At 40.9% G+C, this 24204-nt stretch overlaps 3 protein-coding genes across 4 annotated transcripts; 1 reads left to right on the top strand and 2 right to left on the bottom strand.

Moving 5' to 3' along the window:
• Positions 1-805: 805 nt before the first annotated feature.
• Positions 806-5948, bottom strand: LOC141014554 (inositol monophosphatase 1-like). Its single transcript, XM_073488395.1, has 9 exons — positions 5840-5948; positions 4503-4590; positions 4254-4393; positions 4029-4133; positions 2312-2357; positions 2109-2217; positions 1863-1971; positions 1161-1312; positions 806-1027 (listed from the first exon to the last, which is right to left on the bottom strand). Exons 2-9 carry the CDS (start codon positions 4566-4568, stop codon positions 900-902), a joined length of 855 nt encoding a protein of 284 aa, XP_073344496.1. The 5' UTR covers positions 4569-4590; positions 5840-5948; the 3' UTR covers positions 806-899.
• A 6306-nt stretch (positions 5949-12254) lies between these two features.
• On the bottom strand, positions 12255-19607 carry LOC141014880 (inositol monophosphatase 1-like). The gene is made up of 9 exons (XM_073488817.1): positions 19518-19607; positions 19301-19419; positions 18074-18207; positions 15885-15989; positions 15590-15635; positions 15272-15380; positions 14966-15074; positions 13596-13747; positions 12255-12466 (listed from the first exon to the last, which is right to left on the bottom strand). The coding sequence occupies exons 2-9, from the start codon at positions 19361-19363 to the stop codon at positions 12348-12350; spliced, it is 837 nt and encodes a 278-aa protein (XP_073344918.1). The 5' UTR covers positions 19364-19419; positions 19518-19607; the 3' UTR covers positions 12255-12347.
• Positions 19608-19944: 337 nt separating this feature from the next.
• Positions 19945-21109, top strand: LOC141014806 (tripartite motif-containing protein 16-like protein). Of its 2 annotated transcripts, XM_073488719.1 has the most exons (3): positions 19945-19993; positions 20323-20373; positions 20469-21109. In XM_073488719.1, exons 1-3 carry the CDS (start codon positions 19963-19965, stop codon positions 21005-21007), a joined length of 621 nt encoding a protein of 206 aa, XP_073344820.1. In that variant the 5' UTR covers positions 19945-19962; the 3' UTR covers positions 21008-21109. The 2 variants fall into 2 exon arrangements, with proteins under 2 accessions (XP_073344820.1, XP_073344821.1); XM_073488720.1 differs by lacking the exon at positions 20323-20373.
• The last annotated feature ends 3095 nt before the right edge of the window (positions 21110-24204 follow it).

Below are 24204 nucleotides of genomic sequence, written 5' to 3' on the forward strand. Positions count from 1 at the left end.
TATTTTTCCTCATAGTGAGGCCAGAAAAAGTGATGATAAAACATAAAGGGACTTCAGAGCATAGTGTCAATCTTTGTTATGTCAAGTCCACGATACAAACTTATAATAATAATAAAATAAAGTTAAGTTCATACCACCAGAGTAAAATGAGGGCATCTTGCAGATCCCATCTAATTGCTGATGCATTACTGGCCTCTAGTGGTGACTGGTGGTATGAGTGTAATGAATTGTGTAAACAGCAATAATGCTGGAATGGAGGCTCTCAGGCAGCATTGTGATGTTAAACTGTAAGTAAATTATATGTCACTTGACAGGGCCAGTGTTTATAGTGTCACTTCAACATTGACTGAAATCAGTGCTAAGGACTGTTGCCTCTAACGAGGGTAATCACCCGACAGATTTTCACTAATTTCCATCAGATAATTACACATTAGAGCCACACGAGACAGGAAATTCGGTATAAATAAGCATCAGTCTCAGACTCAGACCAGCTTCTTCTGCAATCTGTCAGGGTTGGGGGGGTGTGGCGGAGTTGAAAGCAAGTATCTTTGTGAAACTACAAACTGAATAATTCATGTTTCATGTAAGATCAAATGCATACATGGACAAGCTACACAACAAAGACGTGCGTGCAAGTTACAATATGGTGCTGTACATAAACGCTAATTGCATAATTACAGCTGTCTCTCACTTCAATCAATGTTATTGATTGACATATCACAGGAACAGTAATCAAACGTAAACCTGGAGGTCACTTCAGTTGGTGACAAAGAAACACGCCCAGTATGCAAATGAAGACAATCAGTGGTGATTACAGCACAGTAACTTTATTCACGATATACAGATACAACAGAGTGGACTTTTCTTCTGGAGCTCATTTGAAATGCATTTATGTATTCTCATTTCTTCTGGATCGGAGCGTCGTCCCTCTCCGCTGGGAATATTTCAATTTCCTTGATGATCCGATCAGCAATTTTCTTGGTGTTTGCCGAAATCATCCTCCGGGACATCAAATCGAACGGTCCACCTAAAGTGTCAAACAAAGCCTTTATTAAGACGGGTTTCCCCCAGAACACAAATCCTGGTTTTGGCAGCACAATTCACTTATAACCTTCTCACTCAGTAGTTTATAAGACTGTGACCACATCTGATCGACGTACCATCGACATCCAGTAGTATTCCTCCTGCTTCTTTGACGATAACCGCTCCAGCAGCAATGTCCCAGCAGTGGATCCCGATCTCAAAGAAGGCCTCCACCGCCCCACACGCCACCAGACACATGTTGGTGGCAGCAGTCCCAGATCCACGGAGCCTGTTGGGACAGATCGATCGGAGATGAATGAATACAAGGAGGCTGCAGTGACCTACATAACAATTGTAACCAAATAGTTCAAGAGGTTTTCGAGTAGTGACAGCAAAACCAAAGATTGTTACAATTGGCCCTGTTCTCCCCTTCTCTGCCAAGCTAGTTAGCTTTAGCAGGAGTTAAGCTAGCTGTCAACATCAAATGATCAAAACAGATATTTTACATTTACAGATAACAGCTGAAAAAACAGATGTGTTGTCCATTTTAATCAGCTTGTTTAAGAACTTTATTTTGATTATTTACAGCTCATAGTTTGGAAACTCAACTACTGAACTCAATATGATGAGTTAATTTACAGTGTAACACACCCGTAATGTGATTTAAAGTGTGATTTAAAGGTATCAACCACACCATATTGCATTAATTGCAGTGTAGATAGCTGAGATGGTTACTGATTGGGCCACTCTGCTAAAAGTCAGATTCCGGTCTTCTACATTGTTTTGGCTTCGTGGGGCAGCACATGATGAGTTAGCGTACGCGTGTTAAGACCACTTACCCGTGCACTGGGATGCAGAGGATCTTCTGCATGGTGGAGAAGATCTTCTTTACTTTCTCCGGGCTTCTGTCAGTCCCGTGTTCGGAGATGATAATGGACTTCTTGATTTCTGTAGTGACAGGTGTGACAATGACTGTGAAGGTGCACCCTCAAACAAACAAATATGTTTTATGTTATTTCTAGTTTTCATGACTTTTTTTTCCCACTTTCAAACGTGCAGAGTAATATGTCGTCGGACTGTATTACCTTCCACATCGGACACAGTAATCTTATCATCGTCGCAGAAAGCTCCCTTCCCCCTCCTTGCTTTATACATCTTGTCCTCCAAGCAGCTGTACACCACACCAAACTCCAACTGAGAAGACGAAATTCATTCAGCTTTCACATATTGAGAACGGAGAAACTATATTTATTGAACGGAAATCTCTATCTTGTTTGATTTGACATACCTCCTTGTTGACAGCAAAGGCGATCGACACAGCCACGAACGGGAATCTGTAAATACAGAGTAGTTTCATGTACTTCAGATGTTATTACCATAAGAAAGGTACTTTTTCATACCACGTGCATCTATTAGTTGAAATGAAGTATTTAATGATTAAGAAAATATGTTAAAGGACGGTATATTCCCAAGATGAGGATACTCTTCTGGTGGTCTGTTAAATATGAAGATATATTTAGCTGGGGCAAAGTAACAGTTAGCTTAGCCTAGCTTAGCTTAGCATAAATACTGCAAAAAGGGGAAACAGCAAGCCTGGCTTTGTCCAGAGGTAACAAAGTCTGACCGACAAAATAAAAGCACTATTTTGTTTGAACATTTTGAACATCAGAGTCCGGGTAGCTATTTACCCTCTTTTTATGCTAAGCTATGCTAACGGTGTCCTGGCTGCAGCTTCATATTTAGCGACAGTGGTGTTAATCTTCTAATCCAACTCTCTGCAACAAAACTATTAAGTGTATAACCCAAAATGTCAAACTATTGCTTGAGCGCTAGGCTAATGAGTAGGCTACTAGCAGGCCCGCAGAAATCGAGCAATTGTGCTAGCTACGTTGAGCTCATGAGTGAGTTATACCTTCAAACTACTCAGAACTTTGTATCTAACACCCTATTTACACATGTTTTTTAAAAAAGGAATATGTTTTCTGGATTAAAAATGATCCGATCCTGCCTTTATCTTATCACACCTCATATTTTTAATGCGTTCTTGTTATCCTCACTGAGCTCAGATCTCTGTCCTTTGTGAGAAATTTGAGGCAGCTGCATATCAGCCCCAGACTCCCTTAAGAAATCGCAGCGTTTAAGGGGTTATTGAGTTATAGGAAACTTTATAAACTTTGTGAAACAATGTCTGTTAAAAATTCTGAATTATTTGTCCCCTCTTGTAAATTCGGCATGAGTTATACATAAAGTTTTTCTTTTCTTCTCCCACTCTGTGTGCAGATCAGCTGCAAAGATGAGTCGAGCGCAGCTATTTCTTACTGTATATCATTCATTTCTCACCCGCATTCACTTTCATGGCACAGAGCAGACGTTTAATCAGTAGAGCTGCGTTTCTTTCAGCTTTCTCGCTTGCTCACTCTCACTCTCACTTTATCTAGCTAAAAACAAATATATTGTGTACGGGTGCCAGCACATTGTACTGACTGCATTTACATCTTCCTCAGATCCGAGCACAATGCGAGCCTTACTACCTCCTGATCCAATCACTTTCCTTTCAAGATTCATTGCAGTAACATTTATTTTCATCCGGATAACGTGTCTGGATATGGATCACATTTTAGCACCAGTTGTAAACGGGGTGTTAGCGTTTGACTAGATGTGGAAAAATTGTAAAACTTTTCCCTAAACTATGGATTTATGTTATCTGTGACTTTTCTCCGGCTGTGTTAGTAGCCAGGAGAGATATAAAACAGAACAGTGAGAGCTTCTCTCGGCTTATCCCTTAAATTCCTGAATGTCAAGTGATGAAATATTTAATTGAGGGTGAAGAGAAGCTCTTAAAAAGTAAGATCTAAAAGCCATATTCGGTATATTACTGTTTGGAACAAATGGATCTATTACTCGAATGTACTGATCAACAATATGCTGTGCAGATACTGAGAATAATTGGTGCTTTGCTGCAATAAGACACAACAAATGGTCCTTTAGCAATCCTGACATCTTACCCATGCACAAAGTTTGTGGTGCCGTCCACAGGGTCTATGATCCACGTGGGTTTGTCGGTCAAGATGCACGGCTCCCCCTTCGCGACCGACTCCTCTCCAATGAAGCTGCAGCAAAGAATAACCGGTGGACCAATATCACAAATATGACAGGGCAATGTTGTGCCTGCAAACAGTACGGGCACACAGAGATTCATACACCGGTGTGTATCTAGGTGCATGCCTCACCTGTGCGTGCCTTCACCGAATTCCTCCTTAAGAGACCCGATGATGATCTTCTCCACCCTCTCATCGGTCTTGGTGACGAGGTCTACAGTGGAGCTCTTCGTGCAGACCTTTATTTCCTTCTCCCCGGCTTCCCGGATTACCTAAATAAATGGGATATTAAAAGCACATGCTTAAGATGTTGGGGTTAAAAAAGTGCAACACCACAGCAGGAACACATTAAGAGACTTTTTACAGATGGCTCTCACGTACCGCTCCAGCTTTTCTTGCCACTGCAACAGCAAAGTCGTATTCTCTCTTCCACAGGTCTTCTGCCATTTTGTCGGTTACAGAGGAGGGCCTGTAACGTGAGAAAAGCTTGTAAAAGTGCAACAACGACTCATAAATGCATAAATATGAAACAAAATTCTTCAGAAATTGGTAGCATGTGTGAACAGCCTGTCTCTGCAGCCCACAAGACAATACGCCTAAACCTGCATGCTTGGCACACTTCCCTTACAACAGACCGAGTTACGCAACAACTTCCGCAGCTGCCCGTCCATCCTGCGTGAGTCTAAATCACCACCACAGGCCACAGGTTTTTCACTTAATGATTGTGATTAAGAAACAACCGTTGGCAAGGGCGTAGGTTTGACTTCAGAAGTGGTGGGTAGGGCACAAAACTTCAGATGGTCTCTATCAGATACATGCAAGTTCAAGCATGTGAATTCTTTTAAATTGTATTTCATGCATTTTTGTGTTTTACAATTTTGGAAACAGCACATTCTTTTGATATGTGTCATGTCATTTAATGCAATGATTTGCATTTCTGTTTATTACTTTGTTTAACAGTGTTCCTGAGCCCGTGTGGTAACACTCGTTACAATCATGTGTTTCACAAAGTGAATCTCGCCCCATTCTTACTTGAGAACAACTGAGCCTTTCGATGACGCCGCTTTTATAGCCAATCACAATACTGTCACCTGCAACTGTCCCTTTAACTGTGGAAGCATAGATTCACAAAAAACTCTTAAACATGTTGCTTTTGTACTGTTTTCATTTGAGTATATGTCAAAAAGAATTAGCAAATTTTCCCATTCATGTTGTGTTCATCGAGCAGAACGGCCCGTTTCAGATTATAATCATCGATGCATTCATGTGTAAGCATCACTCATGTTGTAGCTGGTACAGGTGGGGCTAATGTTAACGCCTCTTTTAAGGCAGCTTAATACATAATATTTCATTATAATGTATTAGTTGATTTATATTTCATGTTAATAATCCAAATCTGAAAAGTAACTAATAAGTTATCAAACAAATGCAGTTCAGTAAAAAGCACAATATTGGTAGAAGAGTAGAAGTGTTAAGTAACATGAAATGGAAATACTCAAGTAAAGTACAAGTACTTCAAAATGATCCTTAAGTACAGTAGTTGTAATAGCTGCTTCAGAGAGAATCCACCCTTATAAAGAGTTTTTGATGATAATTTGCACAATAACGATGAAAGAAGTGAGTAATTCTACAAGTATCCATCCTCTGTGATGATAAACAGACATTTAAATGCACATACACTTCATCCATCCACATGTAAAATGAAAGGGAACCCTTACCTTGTTCAGTCAGGTGTGGCTGTCTGTTGTATAGCTCCGAGACACTTTGTGCGCTTCCTTTTGAAAAACTTTAACCTTACGTTGCCTCTATGGTGCGATGAGGCAACCCAAAGAGCTGGCATGACAGAGTGGGAAAAGTACTAGCACCGCCCTCGCGTGTTTCTTCATAGCAACCCAAGAAAAAAACACATTCTGTGCTGATGAGACTTGCAACAACATGATGCCGCATTTACTGCACAGTGAGTGCATGTATGGCTGCATAATGTAAGTGGAATTTTTTGGTGCGTCTTCGTGATTTTCCTGTGCCGAATGAGTAGGTGTCACAGGAAGACACACCCTGCTGTGTATATGTCTGTCACATATGTCCCTGCAGCTGACATGAGTAGTGATTAAATGCTGTCCTGTGCAGCCTACTGTTGATGTCAGCTCATGAAGGTGAAAATCCTACATTTTTTCCTGAGAAATAAGTGTACATTCCTGCTCCTGGCTTAGTTTTCACATGGGATTTGGCATGACAAAACAAAGCTCCTGTCAGTTTTATATTTCCTGACAGTTTCACGGCTATTGAGCTTTTCCCTTTATGTCCTTTTATTGTATTCCACTAGTGGAAAAAAATACCTTGAGAGGTTCCCCCGGTGAGTCAACGCAGATTATGTGTGCACACATGCCTTGTTTCTCACTGCAGCTGCTGGAAGTTGGACAAAGACTCTGAAACGTCCTGATGAAGTGAGTGAAAGCGAAAACGCAGATCTACATGTAGCTGTCATAACTGTTCATGCGTGCAATGAATGAACATTGTTCTCACTTGTAAAAGCATGCAGTGATCACACCCCACTGTAACGTGAGAATCTCCGTGAGAGAATCATCCCAATCAGAAGATATTAAAAAGTCACAGTAATGTGTTAGCGGCTGTTTTGGTCCCAAAATTACATAATTTTTAACTCTCTTTCATTCATATACATGCTGCGCTTCGGTCCTCAGGGAGTATTCTCTGAATCTTCGAGGCACTCCCCTTAAAACAGCAATCATCTGTCTTGCAGGAAGCTGTACCCTGCTGCAAGACAGACTGTTTCTCAAGAAAATTACGTTATGCGTCTTAGATGTACAACCTGAAATGTGGCTCATTCAAGTGCTTGACAAAGGGATCGTGTGACTGAAGAGATAAGCATTTGAAGAAGTTGAATTACAATCTACATCATCTGATATTTTGCCCATGTTAGTAAAAAAAAAAAAGCAGACAGTCTGAGGGTTTTGCAGAGGCTTGTCTAGACATGCTGCTCATAACGGCCACACCTTGCATAACTCGGCTTTATGTACTGTATGTTGAAATACCCTAAACCTATTCGCTATCGCAACAGCAATGACAGGGTGGGTGCCCGAGCAAATGTTTTTTTTAAAAGTCTACCATCGGATCAAAGAAGAGGAAACAATGATAAAGCTGGAAACATCTTCCTGCTATACGAGTCACTGTCTCTGTTGAGCATCAGTGCGGGGGATCATCAAGGGAAAGTCTTGCTGAAAGTTTTGTTTGACCGGAGCAGCAGGAGAGCAGTTGTCACCCCGTCGTCCCTGTTGTGCACTCAATATAAGACGCTCTCTAAAATCTAGAGAGACAGGCTGAGGGAAGTGATAGGACAAGCAAAACAAATACATCAGTCCTGCCGTCTCGCTGGCAGGTCCGTTATGAATAATTTATCCGGGATGACGGATGTTTTGGATGTTTGGTTCCCCCGAATCACAGCTGTAACCGAGGCCTGCCACGACGCCGAAGTTGCTGAAGGTCAACGGTGCACCATGAAAGATGAGCAGGAACTTCAGACAGGTTGTTTCCCGTCTGCAGTCCTTTCATAATCTCACCACCGAGCCCCCTTTGGAGATTTGAGCCTACAGCCACGCTAGCAGCTCTGTGAGGCTGTGCTCGGGCAACAGGCTCGCAATGAATATGTTAACATGCTAAAGTTTAGAAGGTTATGTTTAGTGAGCGCTGTATTAGCTGATAAGCACTAAACACAGCTGAGGTGGATGAGAAAGTCATCACTGTTAGTCATAAAGTATTGAATGAAATGATGATGACGCTGGACTAAAAGTTTGAGAATTATGTATTTAATCCTGACTAGAGACCATGGTGCTGACTGTCACGTTACGTTAGCTAGCCAGTTAGCTAGTGTTTTGGTAACACTGGGTTCAATATAGACACACGTAGTACATAGCATAGACAAGTTCAACAGGAAAGAGGAAAGATGGCTGAGGTTCAAGTGTGTTCAACTGTTATTGGACCACAGAGCGAAAATGGGCAGGACTTTGGAAGGGTCGATTCATCCTGAAGGGAACATGAATGCATGTACCAAATTTTCATTGAATCTATTAATTAGTTGTGACAGTTCACTCAAAAATGTCATCCATCTAGTAGTGCTAGGGGATAATTATGGGAGTTGCCAAAGTCAGTAAGCATCATCCTCTGGTGACAATGAATGTCTGTACTAGATTTCATCGGCAATCCATCTAATAGTTGTGATATTTCAGTCGTAACCAATGTGATGCAACAACTGACAGGCTCATATTGCAATACCTAGAGCCATGAAAACATAAAGACAAGAGTCTCTAAAGAGCCAAAATGAATCAGAAGGAATTAAATGGGTATCAGGTTATGGGTTAAATTATCTTAAAGGGGCTCCGTGTAACAATTTGTACCAATTTACATGTATGAATCACTTTTTGAGCACTAGGAATGAGAATGCCATTAGTTTTGGGACATAAAATAAGGCACTGGACAAATTTTAGATCTGATGCTGGTGCTCTCTGGAAAGTTTAGTAGTCAACAAATGTATTAAAGTTTATCCTGAGGGGATCATGAATGTCTATTCAAAATGCCATAATCCAAACAAAGTCAAGGGATTTGAGCCATTTCACTGAATAAGTGAAAACTTGGCGCTAGATGAAAAGTCAGGGGAGCACCAAAGTCAGTAGGGATCATCCTCTGGGCACCATGAATATACTGAACGTACCAAATTCTTTAGCATTTCATTCAAAAGTCGTTTCAATCAAAAAATGCCAGTAGGCTCCATCCTCTGAGGACCCTGAATAAATGTGAATGCACATTTCATGTCAAACCAACCAATAGGTGTTGAGTAAGTAGTGGTCCGCCCCATTTATCTGACTATTAACCACACAGCTGGTATGGCTGAAATAAAAAAAGAAAAAGAAATGCACGATAATATGATTCAAGCTAGAGGCAGAGCACGAAAAGACATTTGTTGGAGTACAGAAAGAAAACTGCAGTAATTGAAACGGAGAAAAAACAGACTTACTAATAAGTTTCTACAGAGTCTGACTCTCTGGTCTCCAGGGATGCATTTTTTGGATGGAGCAGGAAAGCACAAGCCTTGCCAGTTTTACAGAACAATGCTTGGTACTTCCTCAGTACAGCTACCAGGATGTACAGAACAAATACAGGCTGTGCCATTAAAAAATCAAAAGATGGGGCTCCAACAAAAACGTGCTGAGCAGCCGTCGGTGTGAAGAGTTGACAGAGGTGGACTTGAGCTATCCGACTCTGGAAATCATTCCCAGCACTGGTGATTAGGTCTGAGCCCCCTGCTGCAGACTAACACGGACCATTGATTTCTGCAGAGCGGGGGGGGCGCAGCAGTTTAAGTCCTGGGTTTGCTCGAGTGAAGTGTTTTAAAACCATTTGTTAGTCATCAGCAAACACAAGCTGAGAAAGAAAGAGAGAGACAACGGTCCGTGGAGAGCAAAACTCGAGGCTATTTCATAGAGCACATCAGCCCGGGGGGGCCGGTCCACCGCTGCATGTTCAGTTTCTGCAGCAGTGAATGAAAGGGCAGGGGACATGCAGCAGAGGATTTTACATGGTGTAATGGCTGTGAAAGCTTTTATCTCACCACTAAATCACAACGGTAGCAGTCAGTTGTTTTTTTCTTCTTTCCCAGTGTTTTATGGAGTTTCGGGGACCTGTTTTCTGTTTATTTGGCTTCCTTCGCCGCAAGAGACGCTTTTCTTTCTTCGTATTTTTTTTTTTTACTTTATTGGCTTTATAAGACGGTTTATCATTTTTCTAGGTCAGAGCAAACACGGACGTTTATTTATGTCGGGAACACACGGCTGATTCAGGCCACTGGTCGGGTGTCGTGAGGGTGTTTAGGAGGTTTGCTGGAGATTGAAGACAGAGGATCTAGATAAAAATCAGAGTTCAGATATTATGAGCTGGTACGGCTGCTTTCGTTTCCTCAGCTGTAATCTGTAAGCTGGAGCTGTAATTTTGGAGGAATGATACAGTGACGTAACATTTTTATTGTGTATTGTCCTCTTTAACGTAGAATGTGTAAATTCAGCCACTATGAAAACAAAACATGTTCGCTGTTGGCTGCTCAGCTGCTTAGAGCCGACTAGAGATTCTGGATTAGAGCCAGACCCCTCTGGAGGAATAAACACCCGGAGTCACATCAGAATCTGCTCTGATCCAGAACCGTTCACCGACGAGAGGAGAGCTCAGAGATTACTTTGAAACATTCGGGATTATCTTCACTCCTGTTTATCAACCTGACTGCAGCAATGCACAGAGCTGACATCCGTCTTCGGGTGTTTATGTTCTGTTACGTTGACTGCTGACCGGAGCTGGAGGAAAAAGCGTGTACTGTTGCTCGCTAACGTTAGCTTACAGCTAGTGTAGAGTAAACTGACTGTTTGGGGCGGATAAATACAGGAGCTCCAAGGCATGTGTAATTTTATTTGTTTTCTCGAGACCACAAGCTATTTATGTTATAATCAGATATATCAGATAACAGGATTATTAATCATGAGACTTCATAAGATTCATAAGAGTGGACAATTACATACACACTGCTCTGTGGGGTAAGTTTTGCAGTTTCAAAGCAAACCACATGAACTTTTTATGATTATTTTGCCATTAATAATGTGTACGCCATTCGCTTTTCAGCTTAAATCAGTTGCAACACTGGTTCAGATGCCATGTATGCATACTGGCATGGCACTGCTGGAATGAAATAGACAATAAGTTTTAATAAGAGGGAACGATGTTTTGTTTTCTCGTGATGATGGATTAATTGTCATGTCATTGCGAAATACAAAACTTGTTTTCTCAAGAGAAAATGATCTTATCTCAGTAAAACAACTTGTTTTTTTCCATGATAATGACATAAAAGACTTGTGATCTCGAGAAAACACATATGATTTAACTTATCACAGGAAAACAGAGGAATTAACACTGTATGTTCGACCCATGACTGTTTAGGGCCTCCTTAGATAAACACTGCCTCAGTAGCGCAAATAAACAAATGTTCCTGCTGTCAAACTCACTTCACGGTCGTTCTCTGACTTCCCTGTCCCAGATAGCAACAGGGGAGTAAACTTGTGGATTTCTCTGGGTTCGACCATTGTTGGAAACATTGGGGATAATATATAATGTAAGTACACAACTCAACCAAATATATTACAAAAATCTAGCCCTTTTTCAAAACATTTTTATGCATATTATATCGTTAATTGTCCTGTTTTTGCGTATTCTGTATTTGTACAGGAGGAACAAGTCATGACACTGAGCTATCACATTTAACCAAAGACACGACGATGCTCTGTCAGCATTTTTTCTGCACAAAAATGTTCCAACCCAGGCTTGTCTTCGGTTGCCAGCGATTGTCTTCGGTTTACGAGCACCGCCGACGTGAATGCAGGCTGACACCTGTCTTTGCAGGGCTTTAATGACGAGGAGGCTGGGCACAAGCAGGATATATCTCTCGTAGCCTTTTATTTGCTGCCATCATTACATCATTACAAAAAGCACTTACAGTAATATTAACACACTTTAAACATACTGCTCCTATTTTCAAGAACACAATCAGTCTATTTAAGTCTGGACTTCATAAAGACGCAGATATACAGTGCAGTAGTTATATATACTCAGTGTTCTCCCATTAACTATAGTGCAAACTAGTGATGGCATTGAAATTCATTTTACATATGAAGAAATCTATCTTTAAACTTATACAATTGAACAAAAGTACATGATAAAGTAATATTATTGATCAAAACATGAATGCATTTACACTGTAATAACTGTAGCATAGTGCCGTATAGAGGTATTTTATCTGTGACAGTCTTTGATTGTGATCTGATTGAATTGTCCACGTAAATAAATACAAAACAACTTTAAAAATGGCTTTAGATTGTAAAAACAAGTGTGTACTAAGACATAAAGACTTAATTCTTTCATCAAATAAGTTATAACACAACAGAAAGTCTGAATTTGTGAATGTCTAAGTGTGGAAATACAACAATGACTCACAAAGAAAGCAGAATGAAGGCTGGAAGTCTGAATATTTCAAACGGACCCACTCGTTCTTCAGAGGTAAGTTTATCGTTTTGGTTCTTAAGGCAGAGATGGAATCGTGACCTGTTCGATACGAAAAACAGTTGCACGTTTGAAGAAACTGTTCAGTCGGCCGAGGAGATGACGGGGGGGGGGGGTTTACTAGCCATCTGTGTCGTCCCTGCCGACGTGAAACTCTGTTATCTCCTTCGCGATGCGCTCCGCTATCGCTCTGCTGCTGGCGACGATCAGCCTCCGAGACATCAGATCAAACGGTCCACCTGGATGAAAAGAGAAAATACTAAGTACTGTAATAAAATTGACTTTTTTCAAGTTGCAAGACTGTAAAATTACCATTTTAAATGTGTGTTGTATTAACCTGAATAAACCAGCTGAAGGCCCCAAAATTACTGCTGCTGATGTGGCCCTTTTTCAGAGCATTTCTCTTACATTTTAATCACTGAATCATTGTGCTGACGAATAGAGATTTTTTTTTATTTTACAACTTCACTTGTTTCCAGATGAAATGACCTTTAAATACTTTGTATTAGTTTTGTTTTTTTGCATATTGTTTGCTTCAAATGTCACCGTGAGCAGGCTTACATGTAGTTAAACCCCCAGCAAAGATGATGAAGCATCTGATATGGCATTTGGAAAGTTTCTTCGTGTCTCTGTTGTTGGTATGCACCGACAATGTCACTGACTGATCAGGTAATATAATGGCAAATGTATTATTTAGTGAGCAGTCAAAGAGGTCCCTCACTGCTGAGTAATATGATTTTATTTATTTAAATTGATGCATTCGTTTTCAGATGCTCGCCTGGAAGAACAACTGGTGAGTACCAATTGATTCATAATAGGGTAGAGAGTTATATGCTCAGTTTAAAAGCAGATTTCGAAACTCGTGATCATGCTTATTTTGAAATTGTACACCGTGTGGGATCCGTGATCAAACGGAGCTGAAAGTCACTACAAGAACTCTATACGTGTTTCTTATCCACCTGAAAACTCAGGCCGGTTGGTAAGTCTGTGGCAGCGTTGCCCAAATTCAACATCAAATTTCTCAAACCCTTCTGCTTCCTCTTTCAAGTGCAAAACCACTCGCTGCCCTGCTCCCCCAGCTTTGACAGTGTTTTCACAGGCGTCTGTGAGCAGACAGAGGGATGAAAACCAATAACAAGAATTACTAAGAATAAATAATTCATACGCATTAATAACTCCTCTTGTGTTTGGGATGAAAGCAGCGGTCCGTTCTCGCTGCTTTGCTCTGTAAAGCAATCACCTTCAGCAATCCTGCAGCTCCTCCACAAGTCAATCACCCCGTTGCCCACTTCCCTTCATTTCATCCGGTGACTCAGCGGCCTCTGAAAAGATGCTCTCTGAAGAGCTCACGTTTTCACAGTGACTCACCTGAGATGTCCATGATAACTCCTCCAGCTTCGGTAACTATCACCGCCCCTCCAGCCATGTCCCAGCAGTGGATGCCCATGTGGTAGTAAGCATCGGCCGATCCGCACGCTACCAGACACATGTTGACAGCTGCGCTGCCCGGGGAGCGGATACTGTGGATGAAAATAGAGGTTTACTCAGCACTGGACTGCACGTGACACGGTGCAGACCCCCAAATGGTTTAGTGAGAGTTTAGTGTGTGTTTGTCAGTGTTTTAAGCTGTAATCCTAAAAAACTGTCATGAAATCAGACCGCATTTGTGATGTTTTATGATATTTGGTGTTTAAGTTCTATATTTACCTCTCTAGTTGTTGTATTTCTTGCACTTTATTTTTCAAAAAATTTAGAAATTTACATTTTAGCCTGTTTTTAAGACCGAGGCAGTAGAGATATGGACAGATGGACATCCAACAACGGTCTACAAGCCAGAAATTGTTAAGAACGCACCTGTTTTTCACAGAACATTATGCATATTGTTCTCATATTGTCATAGTCGGTGGTGGTAATGCACCGTAACGCTGGTTGCCACCTGTCAAAAAACTGAAAATAAAAGAAGAACATGCAGCTAGTTTCTACCAGTGTGTGGCAATTACTGTTGCACAAAATCATGTTGAAGGAGATAACAGACAGGAGCAAGACGTCTACCCACAGCGTGAGAAGATGTTGCAATAATGTTTTTATTGTAAATTCTTCTGGCCACGATCGTGTTGTGAAAATCTGATACTGTGACAGCCCGACAGCGAGGTGTACTGTTTCAGTGCGCTGATGTCATTCTTGCCGATGAAGTTTATTGTTTGACTGTGAAATGTCCTGCTTCCGTCACATATCTTTGTCGAGTGTTTGACAACATTTGAAGGATCACTGGACAGAATATGTCTCTTTTTCACCTTCAACTGGCAGAGCACGGATCGCCTTTCATTGTGACGCAGCGACAGTGAAACACAATGTATTGCTTTCCAAAACAGACGGCAGACAACTTTTATTTCTCAAAAGCGTGCTCACAAAACCTGACAGTTGTCATTTTTCAAGCATTCTTCAGTGGCGGATAAAAATGTAATTCTTCAAAGGGAGTAATGGAAACGGGAAGGAGGCTCCGATAGGCTGCACACCTCCGACTCAACATCTTAACTTACAGTGACCTGCTGTTGTGTGGAAACCCACTCACATCACATATTAAGTTCTTAATGAGGACATGACTTTGTTTGGCTGCACTGTAAACAGATACAGTAGCTTTTTGGGTGCATTTCTGTTAAGTAGCTGCTTAAGGATTGTTTGCTGAAGTATTAACGATACTGTTAATGATTACAACTTGTGCATTAGTGTGTATTTACCCGTGCACAGGGATGGTGAGGATGGTCTTGACGTTGGCCAGCATTGTGTTGAAATGCTCAGGATCCTTCTTGAAGCCCATTTCTGTCAGCACCATCGACTGGCTAATATCTTGGATGGAAAACACAAAATGAAGAATGATCACATCTGGATACACAGAATCACAGTAATGAGCACCGTCTGTCTCGGAGGTTTCTCTGTGCAGAGCTGCTGGTACGAGCAGAGAATATTGCTGTCATGTTGCCTCCACCTGGTGGATTTGATGAAAAACTGCACCACTGAAGCCTGATGTGATTATCACTCTTTACCTTCCTGTCCCGACACTTTGATGGGGACTCCGTTGCAGAACGCCCCTTTGCCTTTTCGCGCCGTGTACATCTTTTCCTCGATGCAGCTGTAGACAATCCCGAACTCTATCTGAGGCCGAGAGGCAGCACAGAAAACAGCAGTGAATAATGCGGTGTGGGTGGAGGGCTAAAAATAGAGCAGCCATATAAAGTGAAATCCACTGTGCTACTCATCAGATATTCACTGGGGTTATCGGGGCAATTACTATTTTGATGTTTCTCATAATTACGATGTTACAGTGTCAAGAAAATCTGTGATTCACAAACAAGAAAACGTACCTCTTTCTTCACAGTGAAGCCAATTGAAACAGACACAAATGGGAACCTGCATGAAAAGAAATTAACAATATAAAACATTCATTTAATGAACTCCCTCTAGGTTTAAGCTCAGAGGAATCAATTTCTATTATCAGTTCAGTTTCATCTGCGTTGTCTAATTATCCCTGACAGAGAGGACAATCCAACAGAGAACCTAATTAAAAGATAAAAATAGTTAAGGAGCGACAGAGATAAAAGGAATCCAGTGCCTTATCAGGTTTCTCAATGGGGTAGACAGTATTTCAGTGCACGGTACCTGTGAACGAAGTTGGTGGTACCATCGATAGGGTCGATGATCCAAGTGGGATTGTCTGTAAGGACGCTGGGAGCACCTGCTGCTACCGACTCCTCACCTATGAAGCTTCAGAATCGGACGGAAGAAACAGAAAATAGACAAACAGGATGGGACTGGTTACCTCAGCTGTTAATGCATGATATTAATGCATTTGATACTGTTGACCTGCTGAGTTTACTTTCATTTTTCTGTTAAAGTCGATAATATGTGACATTGAGTATGCTGAGGTCATGCCCTCAGGCGATTTTCTTCGATTTCAGGCATTTGAGCATCCTGGTGGAGGTTTATGCTTTGCAGCTATGCAGCATGATTTTTTAGTTTTAGTCCAACAACAATATATAAATTAACAAATGAAGAATCCTACGGAAGCTGAGAACCACATTCGAGATCAAGACTTAATTATTTCATTAACTCTAGAAAACGAGCTTTGTTGAATTGAGCTAATGAGATAATGAACCCGTTTAAACAAAAGGTTGTTTCTCTTATTACTTTGAATGTTTACCAGAGCTTGGGGCGGCCAGGCCAGCATGCACAGATGGCTTCTTCCCAAGACTAACTGATGGAAACGGAGTACAAATTATTAGGGCTGCATGATGAGGTGGAAAAACCTTATTGTGATTATTTTGGAGATTGTGATATGTTGGAATTACAATTTCTTTTCAACAGAATTTACATTTAACAAAAAACAAAACTAAAATCATGATGATGTGACATCTAAATAGAATAGAATAACTTTATTGTCTAGCTGGGGCAGGAAATGTGTCTCTGGTCCCGGGAGAATACAAACACAAACACGTCCACAAGATTAAAAAGCGAAACAAGAAACACCACATCCATAAAACAAAGATCTCTCAACCGTACAACAGTCGCTGCATTCATACCAATGCTGTTAAGCTTACACTCTCATATCTAAGTTTGCTGTATTGTAGTTGTTTGACCACATTAATTGCATTTGGGATAAAGGAGCCCTTGTAGATCTGTTTGGGTTTGTTCCAAAGAACAAGATGTGTAGGTTATTGTGATAAGTTGTGCAGACTGTACTTCAGAATCTAACTTAAGTTTCTTTTCCAGTTGCCCTCTGCCAACAAGAAGTCTGTTGGTTGTAGTCTACCAGACAGTGACACGTCAGCTTTCAGTTGACCACTTAATGGAAGCCTATCCCTTACAATAATGAGTCATAATGTAAATACTAGGGTTGCACAAGATATTGTTTCAGCATCAACATCGCAATGTACGTATATGCATTTGCAGGGCCTCCCCCAGTCATTCTGGAATGATTAATGATTTCCAAACAGAGCTTTTAAGCATAACTGGTAAAAATTCCTGTATTTTTTAAAACCAAAATATTGCAATCTGATATTGTGCAGCCCTGGTAAAGAGCCTCATATCTAATCACTTGGGAAAACACTTTTAGAACAAAAGTTCATGAAAAGTCCATACGGCTTCCTTTGAAACTCCCAAACTCACCCACAGAGCAGTGTGTATGTCATGGTCTCTGATGGATCTTATGAAGTTATTTTCTTATCATTAATGAGCTTGTTAACTTGAGAAATCTGACTTTTGTTTTCTTGAGATAACGAGATAAATTTAACTGTTATCACGAGAAGAAATAGCTGTCATCTCAAGACAGCGAAACAATTAACTTGTGATCTTGAGAGATACTGGTGTTAAAAGAAATAAATAAGCTCAGCTTCCATAGGATTTAGTATCTCCCCCCCAGAGCTTATTTTAGGGTTGTGTAGTGGAGGCTTTGCAAAAGCATTTTGACCTTCACAATTACAGTTAACTGAGTAATCCAAATTATAAAACACTTTAGATGTTTTACTTTTGGTGTCTACTCCTTTTCTGTTTTGTTTTACAGTTAATGACATCAGTATTTCTAAATTCTTGGCTACAGCTCTGCCAGGATCAGTGATAAGAAAAGGTTGTGATCATTGTTGAAAATACATGTATATTATAACAAACTATTAACTACACTGCCAACAAAATAAGCAAAGTGAAATAAGTGAAATTAAGCATTAAACCTACAAAAGAGAACATTTTGAGAGACTGATTATACACACTGATAAAATATTCTTCCCTTTATAACCTACAGGACTATTAAGCAGTTCATATATCACCTCTCATTTCCACATTTGCTAGCAAGGTACCTGTGAGTCGGGTACTTTTCCTTGATGGAGGATATAATGAGCTGTTCCACTTTCTGGTCTGTCTCGGTCACCAGGTCAACCGGCGAGCTCTTATGCATGATGGCGATGTCCTTCTGGAGCGCCTCGCGGATCATCTGGCAGAAAGACAACGGTCACAAACTCAGCCAGGGGAATTTTTTGGATGACTGACCACATCTGTTACTTTAATTAGCCTGACATATTGTCTGTTATGGTAACATACTGCTGGCAATGACGGGTCAGAGACGATTACGTGAAAGCTCCACAGCCCCACATATCGTTATGTGTTGTCTTTATTACACATTACATAATTTTCTCCTTAAAGCATGCCCAGTTTATACAAAAGACAGGCGCTGGTAGATAACACTGCTCTTCAAACCATACATTGATTTAAATAAAGTGTTAAAGTACATGTATCAAATACAAATACCTTTGAATATAGCTGGATGACAATTTAACTTTCCATACTCAGAAAGAAATAAGGAAACCCAACTGCGGTTCTCTTTTTTTTCTTAAGAAAAGCTTTCTCTTTGCAACAAGAAAAGTCTGTTTAGTCTACTTTTGGTAACACTTTACAGTAACCACAATTAATAAAGAGTAAAAGGGTTTTGTGGTGACCAAAAACAGGTATTTTAAGCCAAACCATGATGTTACCCGAACCCTAACCAAGTGTTTTTTGTGCAGAACATAAGCACGTTTTGACAAGAGAGAAAAAGAAAATTGAACTGAAACATAAGTAAAGTTGCAACATAAAGAAAGCTTACTTTAATCTAACATTATCTGTTTTGCAGAAAAAGGACAAGGCTAACATTTCTTCCGGCGAATAAAAGTGCACAGGGTGTCTTCTGATTTTGAGTTGAAGGTTTGTATTTACCTTCTCCCTTTTGATGCCAATTTCCTGTCAACCTCTGTGAAATACATCCTTTTTCTGACACATATCGGATCCGATCATCAGAACCGATTATAATCAGTGTGTTGTCGGTCTGTTTTAAGCTTTGCAAACCTGCATGTTCATACAACACACCCTCAATTTGGAGCACGACAGACTTGATAGGCGACTCCAGCCATTTCAGGTAATTTGGTATTGAGCTAGCTATAGTATATGTGAAATGAATGTATTTGCATGACTGTAAGTGAATGCAAAGCTATTTCAAAGTTATTTCCTGACCACAGCACTAAAAAAAAGCATGTTACAATGTAGTTACTCACCTTCCCAGCCTGTTTGGTGACCTCCACACAGTGATCCATACATTCTTGCCAAGGATCACTCATGTTGACAGGCAGGAGGTGTCAATTTATTGACAGCTACAATTAAAAACGTTATGTTCCTGTTGAGAGGAAAAGGCGACACTCATTCACAGATTCACATTCACATCCACAAAAGCTTTCCGTCCGCTTCTTGATAGTTTAAGTCAGAGATAAAAACCTGTGAACTGCTGTCTGGACAAACGAGCTAGATTAGCGAGTAAATCTCTTAGCGACCGATGGCTCTTTAGCTAAGTTAGCTCTCTATGCTAGTTAGCTTTCACGGGGAATAAACGGGCCCTGAGCGTAATGGCAGCTACAGCTACACGCATACAATTAAATAAACGGTTTGTAATGTTATAATTGTTATTACTGTCGTTTGTTGTAAGGAAAATTAATAAGCTAAAGCTAGCTCAACCCACCTCTGTAGAGGGCTGGCTTCTCAGTGTTGACTTTTTAGCTACGGGAGGGTGGGACTAACGACAACTCTCGCTCTCATTGGTCAAAGAATGCCGGTAGATAAGAACTCGCCGCTCTCATTGGCTAGAGCGCTGTCATTCATCCGTACAGGAAACGGCATGAAAGTAAAGGAGTGTGATTTACTAAAGTCAACTTTTTTACAGAAAATGGCAGCAACGAAGGATGATTTCCGCAAACGTGAGTGTTTTTATCTCGTTTTAGTTAATTGCCACCCATAAATATTTAGTTTATAACGCTGTAGCTGCCTATTTGACAGGCCATTTATCACATTTATGTTCGACTTTTGTTTACAAAGTTGAGTAAAGTAAGTAAAAACTATATTCAAGTTCAGTTAACTATGTGTTCTTCTTTAAAACAAACACAACAAGACGTAAAGTTAACATAAACGACTTCTAGCTATGGGAGGGTGGGACTAAAGGCAACTCTCGCTCTCATTGGTCAAAGAATGCCGCTGGATGTGAACACTCCGCTCTCATTGGCTACAGCGCTGTCATGTCTCCTTACAGGAAAGAACAGGAAGTGGTTAAGAAAAACTACTTTTTTCAGTACAGGTAAAGGTAGGTGTCTGGTCTGTATGCATGGGTGTAATGGTGTGAGTCTGAATGTATGAAAAACAATCACTGAGTGTCTTTTCTTCTACTTTTTGTATCAGACTGGACAGATCTCACTCTGGACCCAGACACAGCCCACCCTGAGCTCGGCCTCTCTGAAGACTGCACTGAAGCCACATACCTCGAGCATCCTCCGCCGGTCCCCGACCACCCTGACAGGTTCGCCTACTGGGAGGAGGTGCTGTGCTGCCAGCCCCTGGAGGGACGTTGCTACTGGGAGCTGGAGTGGAGAGGGGAGCAGGTTTGCATTGGAGTGTCGTACAAAGGTATAGCCAGGAAAGGTGACGGCAAGGAAACTCGGTTTGGGATGAATCAGCTCTCCTGGAGTTTGGACTGCTCTGTCTTTGGTCACTCTTTCTGGCACAATGATGAGCATACTGACTTAAAAGCAGCTCCGTCTTCGAGGATAGGAGTATTCCTGGATCACGAAGCAGGGACTCTTTCCTTTTACACCATCTCTGAGTCGGTAGATCTCATCCACAGAGTCCAAACCACATTCACAGAGCCTCTCTATGCAGGATTTGAGTTTTATAACTACGGAGACCATATTAAACTTCTTCATCTGAAAAATCTGGAGTGATTAATGGCATAACTAGTTTGTGAAGGTCTGTGCTTGCTAAAATGTTTTGAATCTTTAGTATTTCACCACATCTATGTATGAAAAACAATGTTTCAACAATGTTTTATAACATCAGAACAGAATAAATATAAGTAGATATAAATAAAGATGCAAACACGTACCGCTTCAGGCCAGAAGGTGGCAGCAGCTGCACTGTATTTGATAAAGCATCTGTTGGCTGCCTCCTTGTGAAGGAGGCTACAAGTCAAACATGATGTTGTGTACAGTCTTTTAGCAGGCGGATTCAGGCGTTGTTTGTTGACATTTAGGGATGAAATTGGGATGAGGAAGAGACTCAGATCGTTCGGCGTCTGCAACAGGCTCCTGAAGACCTTCTATCAGTCTGTGGTAGCCAGTGTACTCATCTGTGCTGTGGTGTGGCATTAAGACTGGTGAGGTCAACAGGCTAAACAAGCTGGTGAGGAGGGCTCGCTCCCTGGTTGGACAGGAACTGGACAATCTGGAGATAGTGGCTAAGAGGAGGATGAAGGACAAAATCGAAGCCACCTTGGATAACCCCTCTCACCCTCTCCACGACGAGCTGTGGCAGATTGGCAGCACATTCAGCCATAGCATCACAGCTCCTCTGTACCCACCGCCATCAGACTCTGGCAGCTACAGTCTGTCATCCCGCTGATCACTAATTAAAGCTGGGAACTGCATGAGGCTGCTAAATAACAACATTTAGTGTCCGTTTGTGTGTAATTAAGGTCAAAAGAACACTGCAGCATGGAGCAAATGAGCACTTCAGCTCAACAAGTTAGCCTCAAAGCTATTTTTCCCACATTTTTGATACCTTTCAAGTACATCTCCTGAGGGGGAGAGACAAATAAACGCCTCTGAAGTCAAAAGAGCACCAAAAGTAGGTAATATCTGACCTGTTCTGCCATTTTTATATCATTTCCTCTCATGTTTCAACCAAATAGTGGTTAGTGAACAGTTATTATTGCTGTATAAATACACTGAGATTGTCAGGGTGATGATACCTGTGAGAATAAGACCTACTTCCTCCACTTCCCCAAATTATTTCAGGTTATCTTATTTTGAAATGTTTACATTGCGGGCATCAAACAGTTAAATGTATCAAAAATAAAGAGGAAGTAGTGTTTAGGTAATCACTGTTAAGTTTCCTTTTTAAGTTAATTACTTGTAAACATCCCCTTATGGCAAGTTCTGCTTCCTTGAACAAAACGCATTCTGTACGTTATACAGAAGTTATTATTAAAGTAAATGTGCTCTCTTTAGTATTCAGTCCTTGAGGCCTTTTCTTCGAGGCTGTATTCAGCTGCTTAACCTCAGAGTGTTTAATGTCAATAAAGCCGAGACATTCCTGCGGAGACGCTCTGTCCTCCTGTGCAGAGTGCTAACAGCGCAATTAGCTTTAAAATCAGGAGGGCACCATCTCATCCGCACTCCTACAGATTTAACCTCAGACGGCCTTTATCTCACAGACGAGGTGGCAGGAATTCAAAATGATAAATTCCTTCAGGAGTTAATGAGATGTCTGGCAACAGTCGGGCATAAATTACATCTAATTCCTCTGACCTTGAGTAGTGTATTTTTTTTATACTATATATATCTTAAGACCAAGAAGTATAATGAGAACAGCATTCAGCTGATGACAGTTTGACAGCAATCTTCTGTAGATCTGGTGATAAAGACCATGAGTTGAACGATGGCAGTGTAAAGGTCACTCAGGCCTCCTACGAGTGTTTGCCTCTCTGATGCTCTTCATTGTAGTCGGGCCATTTCACATGAAAAACATTCACGCTTTATCAGAAGCAATCTCAAGTGATCTGTAATCATTATTATTAGAGAAGAGAACAAATGAAGGTTTAAGATCCAGGGTACAACCCCCGCACAGCTGTTACTCACAGATATTATGTCACCTGGTTTGAACCGTTGATTGCAGAAAGCCTCTTTGGCAAATCAGTGATATTTTGAAACCACAAGACGTTAGTGATGAAATGTTTCTTTTCCTCATAACAAGTATACATATATAACAACATAACGCGCTCTGGCGTGTCTTCGTCATCAGAGTCAACTATGGAAACAAAAAGATAAAGCGGCTTTGGAGAGAGGCCTGAGTCCAGGTGGCAGGGTTTACTGGCTGGATACTTTCAAATCTAGTCTGGGCTTGACGGTTTTTCCAACTTACCGACCCCAGCTTTAACTGGGAAGATGACTAAGACTATTCGGCCTTCCTTGCAACTCTGCGAGGCTGTGGTTTTAGCCACAGTGCTGCTTTGAGCTGAATCAGCATGCCAACGTTTGTGGATAAGCATCAGACACAAAGGACAGCTGAGGCAGATGTGAATGTCAGTTGCAGGTATTGCACAAACTAAAGTTTGATCTGATGGTGGAGCTAGATGAAGAGTCAAGAGATCAAGGTTGTTATTAGTCATCCTCTGGTGATCATAATTTATTACATTTTTATTTTACTTTATTTTTGCCAAATTTCGCAGCAAGCCATCCAGCGGCTTTTGAGATATTTCAGAAGTTTGGCCTGCCAAATGTTTCAGGTGAACTTTTTTATTTTATTCATATTCTTTTAATTACTTGAATGTAAATCAGTTTATGCCACTTGATTTTTTTGGGAGATATGTAGGATCCCGTATCATTAACTGGTTTTCATAATCTGAGCATGGTGGGCAGTGTGACACTGGATGTCAGTCAGTTAAGGGAACTTCAGACCCTTGTGCCATTTTTGTGTCATAACACTACAATTCAATAGGTGTTTGCCTTTGGTGCATAGTCCACCATAGAGTTTTAGTTTTGGCCCTCCAAGAGAAAAAAACATGGACACAACTGGTCTAGAACAAACAGAATACGGATAAAAAACCTGTGAACTAAGCTAAAATGTAGTCTGTAACTTATGCAGTAATGGAGAGGCGCTCAAGTCCTCTTTTTCTTAGATAAAAGTATCAAAACTATAATGGAGGAATACTCATCTTTAAGAAAAAATCTTGAAGAAATGAAGAAATATGACATTATTGTTGCATTGACCTGTAAACAATACTTCATCCAGCCAGAGCATCTTTAAAGAGGAACTATGTCACTATGTTTTGCCTGTTGCCTGATGTACTTCTTCACACAATAACATCTGCTAACTTCAACATAATGCTCATTTTCCACCATGCATGTTGCCCTGAGTCCAG

The sequence above is a fragment of the Pagrus major genome, chromosome 19 (genome assembly GCF_040436345.1).
Source record: "Pagrus major chromosome 19, Pma_NU_1.0".
NCBI classification, from domain to species: Eukaryota; Metazoa; Chordata; class Actinopteri; order Spariformes; family Sparidae; genus Pagrus; species Pagrus major.

Coding starts and splice junctions, on each gene's coding strand:
- LOC141014554 (XM_073488395.1), bottom strand. CDS start 4,568: ATGGCAGAAGACCTGTGGAAGAGAGAATACGACTTTGCTGTTGCAGTG. Junction 4,394..4,502: donor TGGCAAGAAAAGCTGGAGCG/GTACGTGAGAGC, acceptor CCATTTATTTAG/GTAATCCGGGAAGCCGGGGA. Junction 2,218..2,311: donor CCTTTGCTGTCAACAAGGAG/GTATGTCAAATC, acceptor TCGTCTTCTCAG/TTGGAGTTTGGTGTGGTGTA.
- LOC141014880 (XM_073488817.1), bottom strand. CDS start 19,363: ATGAGTGATCCTTGGCAAGAATGTATGGATCACTGTGTGGAGGTCACC. Junction 15,990..18,073: donor GAAAAGTACCCGACTCACAG/GTACCTTGCTAG, acceptor CCGATTCTGAAG/CTTCATAGGTGAGGAGTCGG. Junction 13,748..14,965: donor CTCACCATCCCTGTGCACGG/GTAAATACACAC, acceptor TTTCATCCACAG/TATCCGCTCCCCGGGCAGCG.
- LOC141014806 (XM_073488719.1), top strand. CDS start 19,963: ATGGCAGCAACGAAGGATGATTTCCGCAAAC. Junction 19,994..20,322: donor GAAGGATGATTTCCGCAAAC/GTGAGTGTTTTT, acceptor GTCTCCTTACAG/GAAAGAACAGGAAGTGGTTA. Junction 20,374..20,468: donor TTTTTTCAGTACAGGTAAAG/GTAGGTGTCTGG, acceptor TTTTTGTATCAG/ACTGGACAGATCTCACTCTG.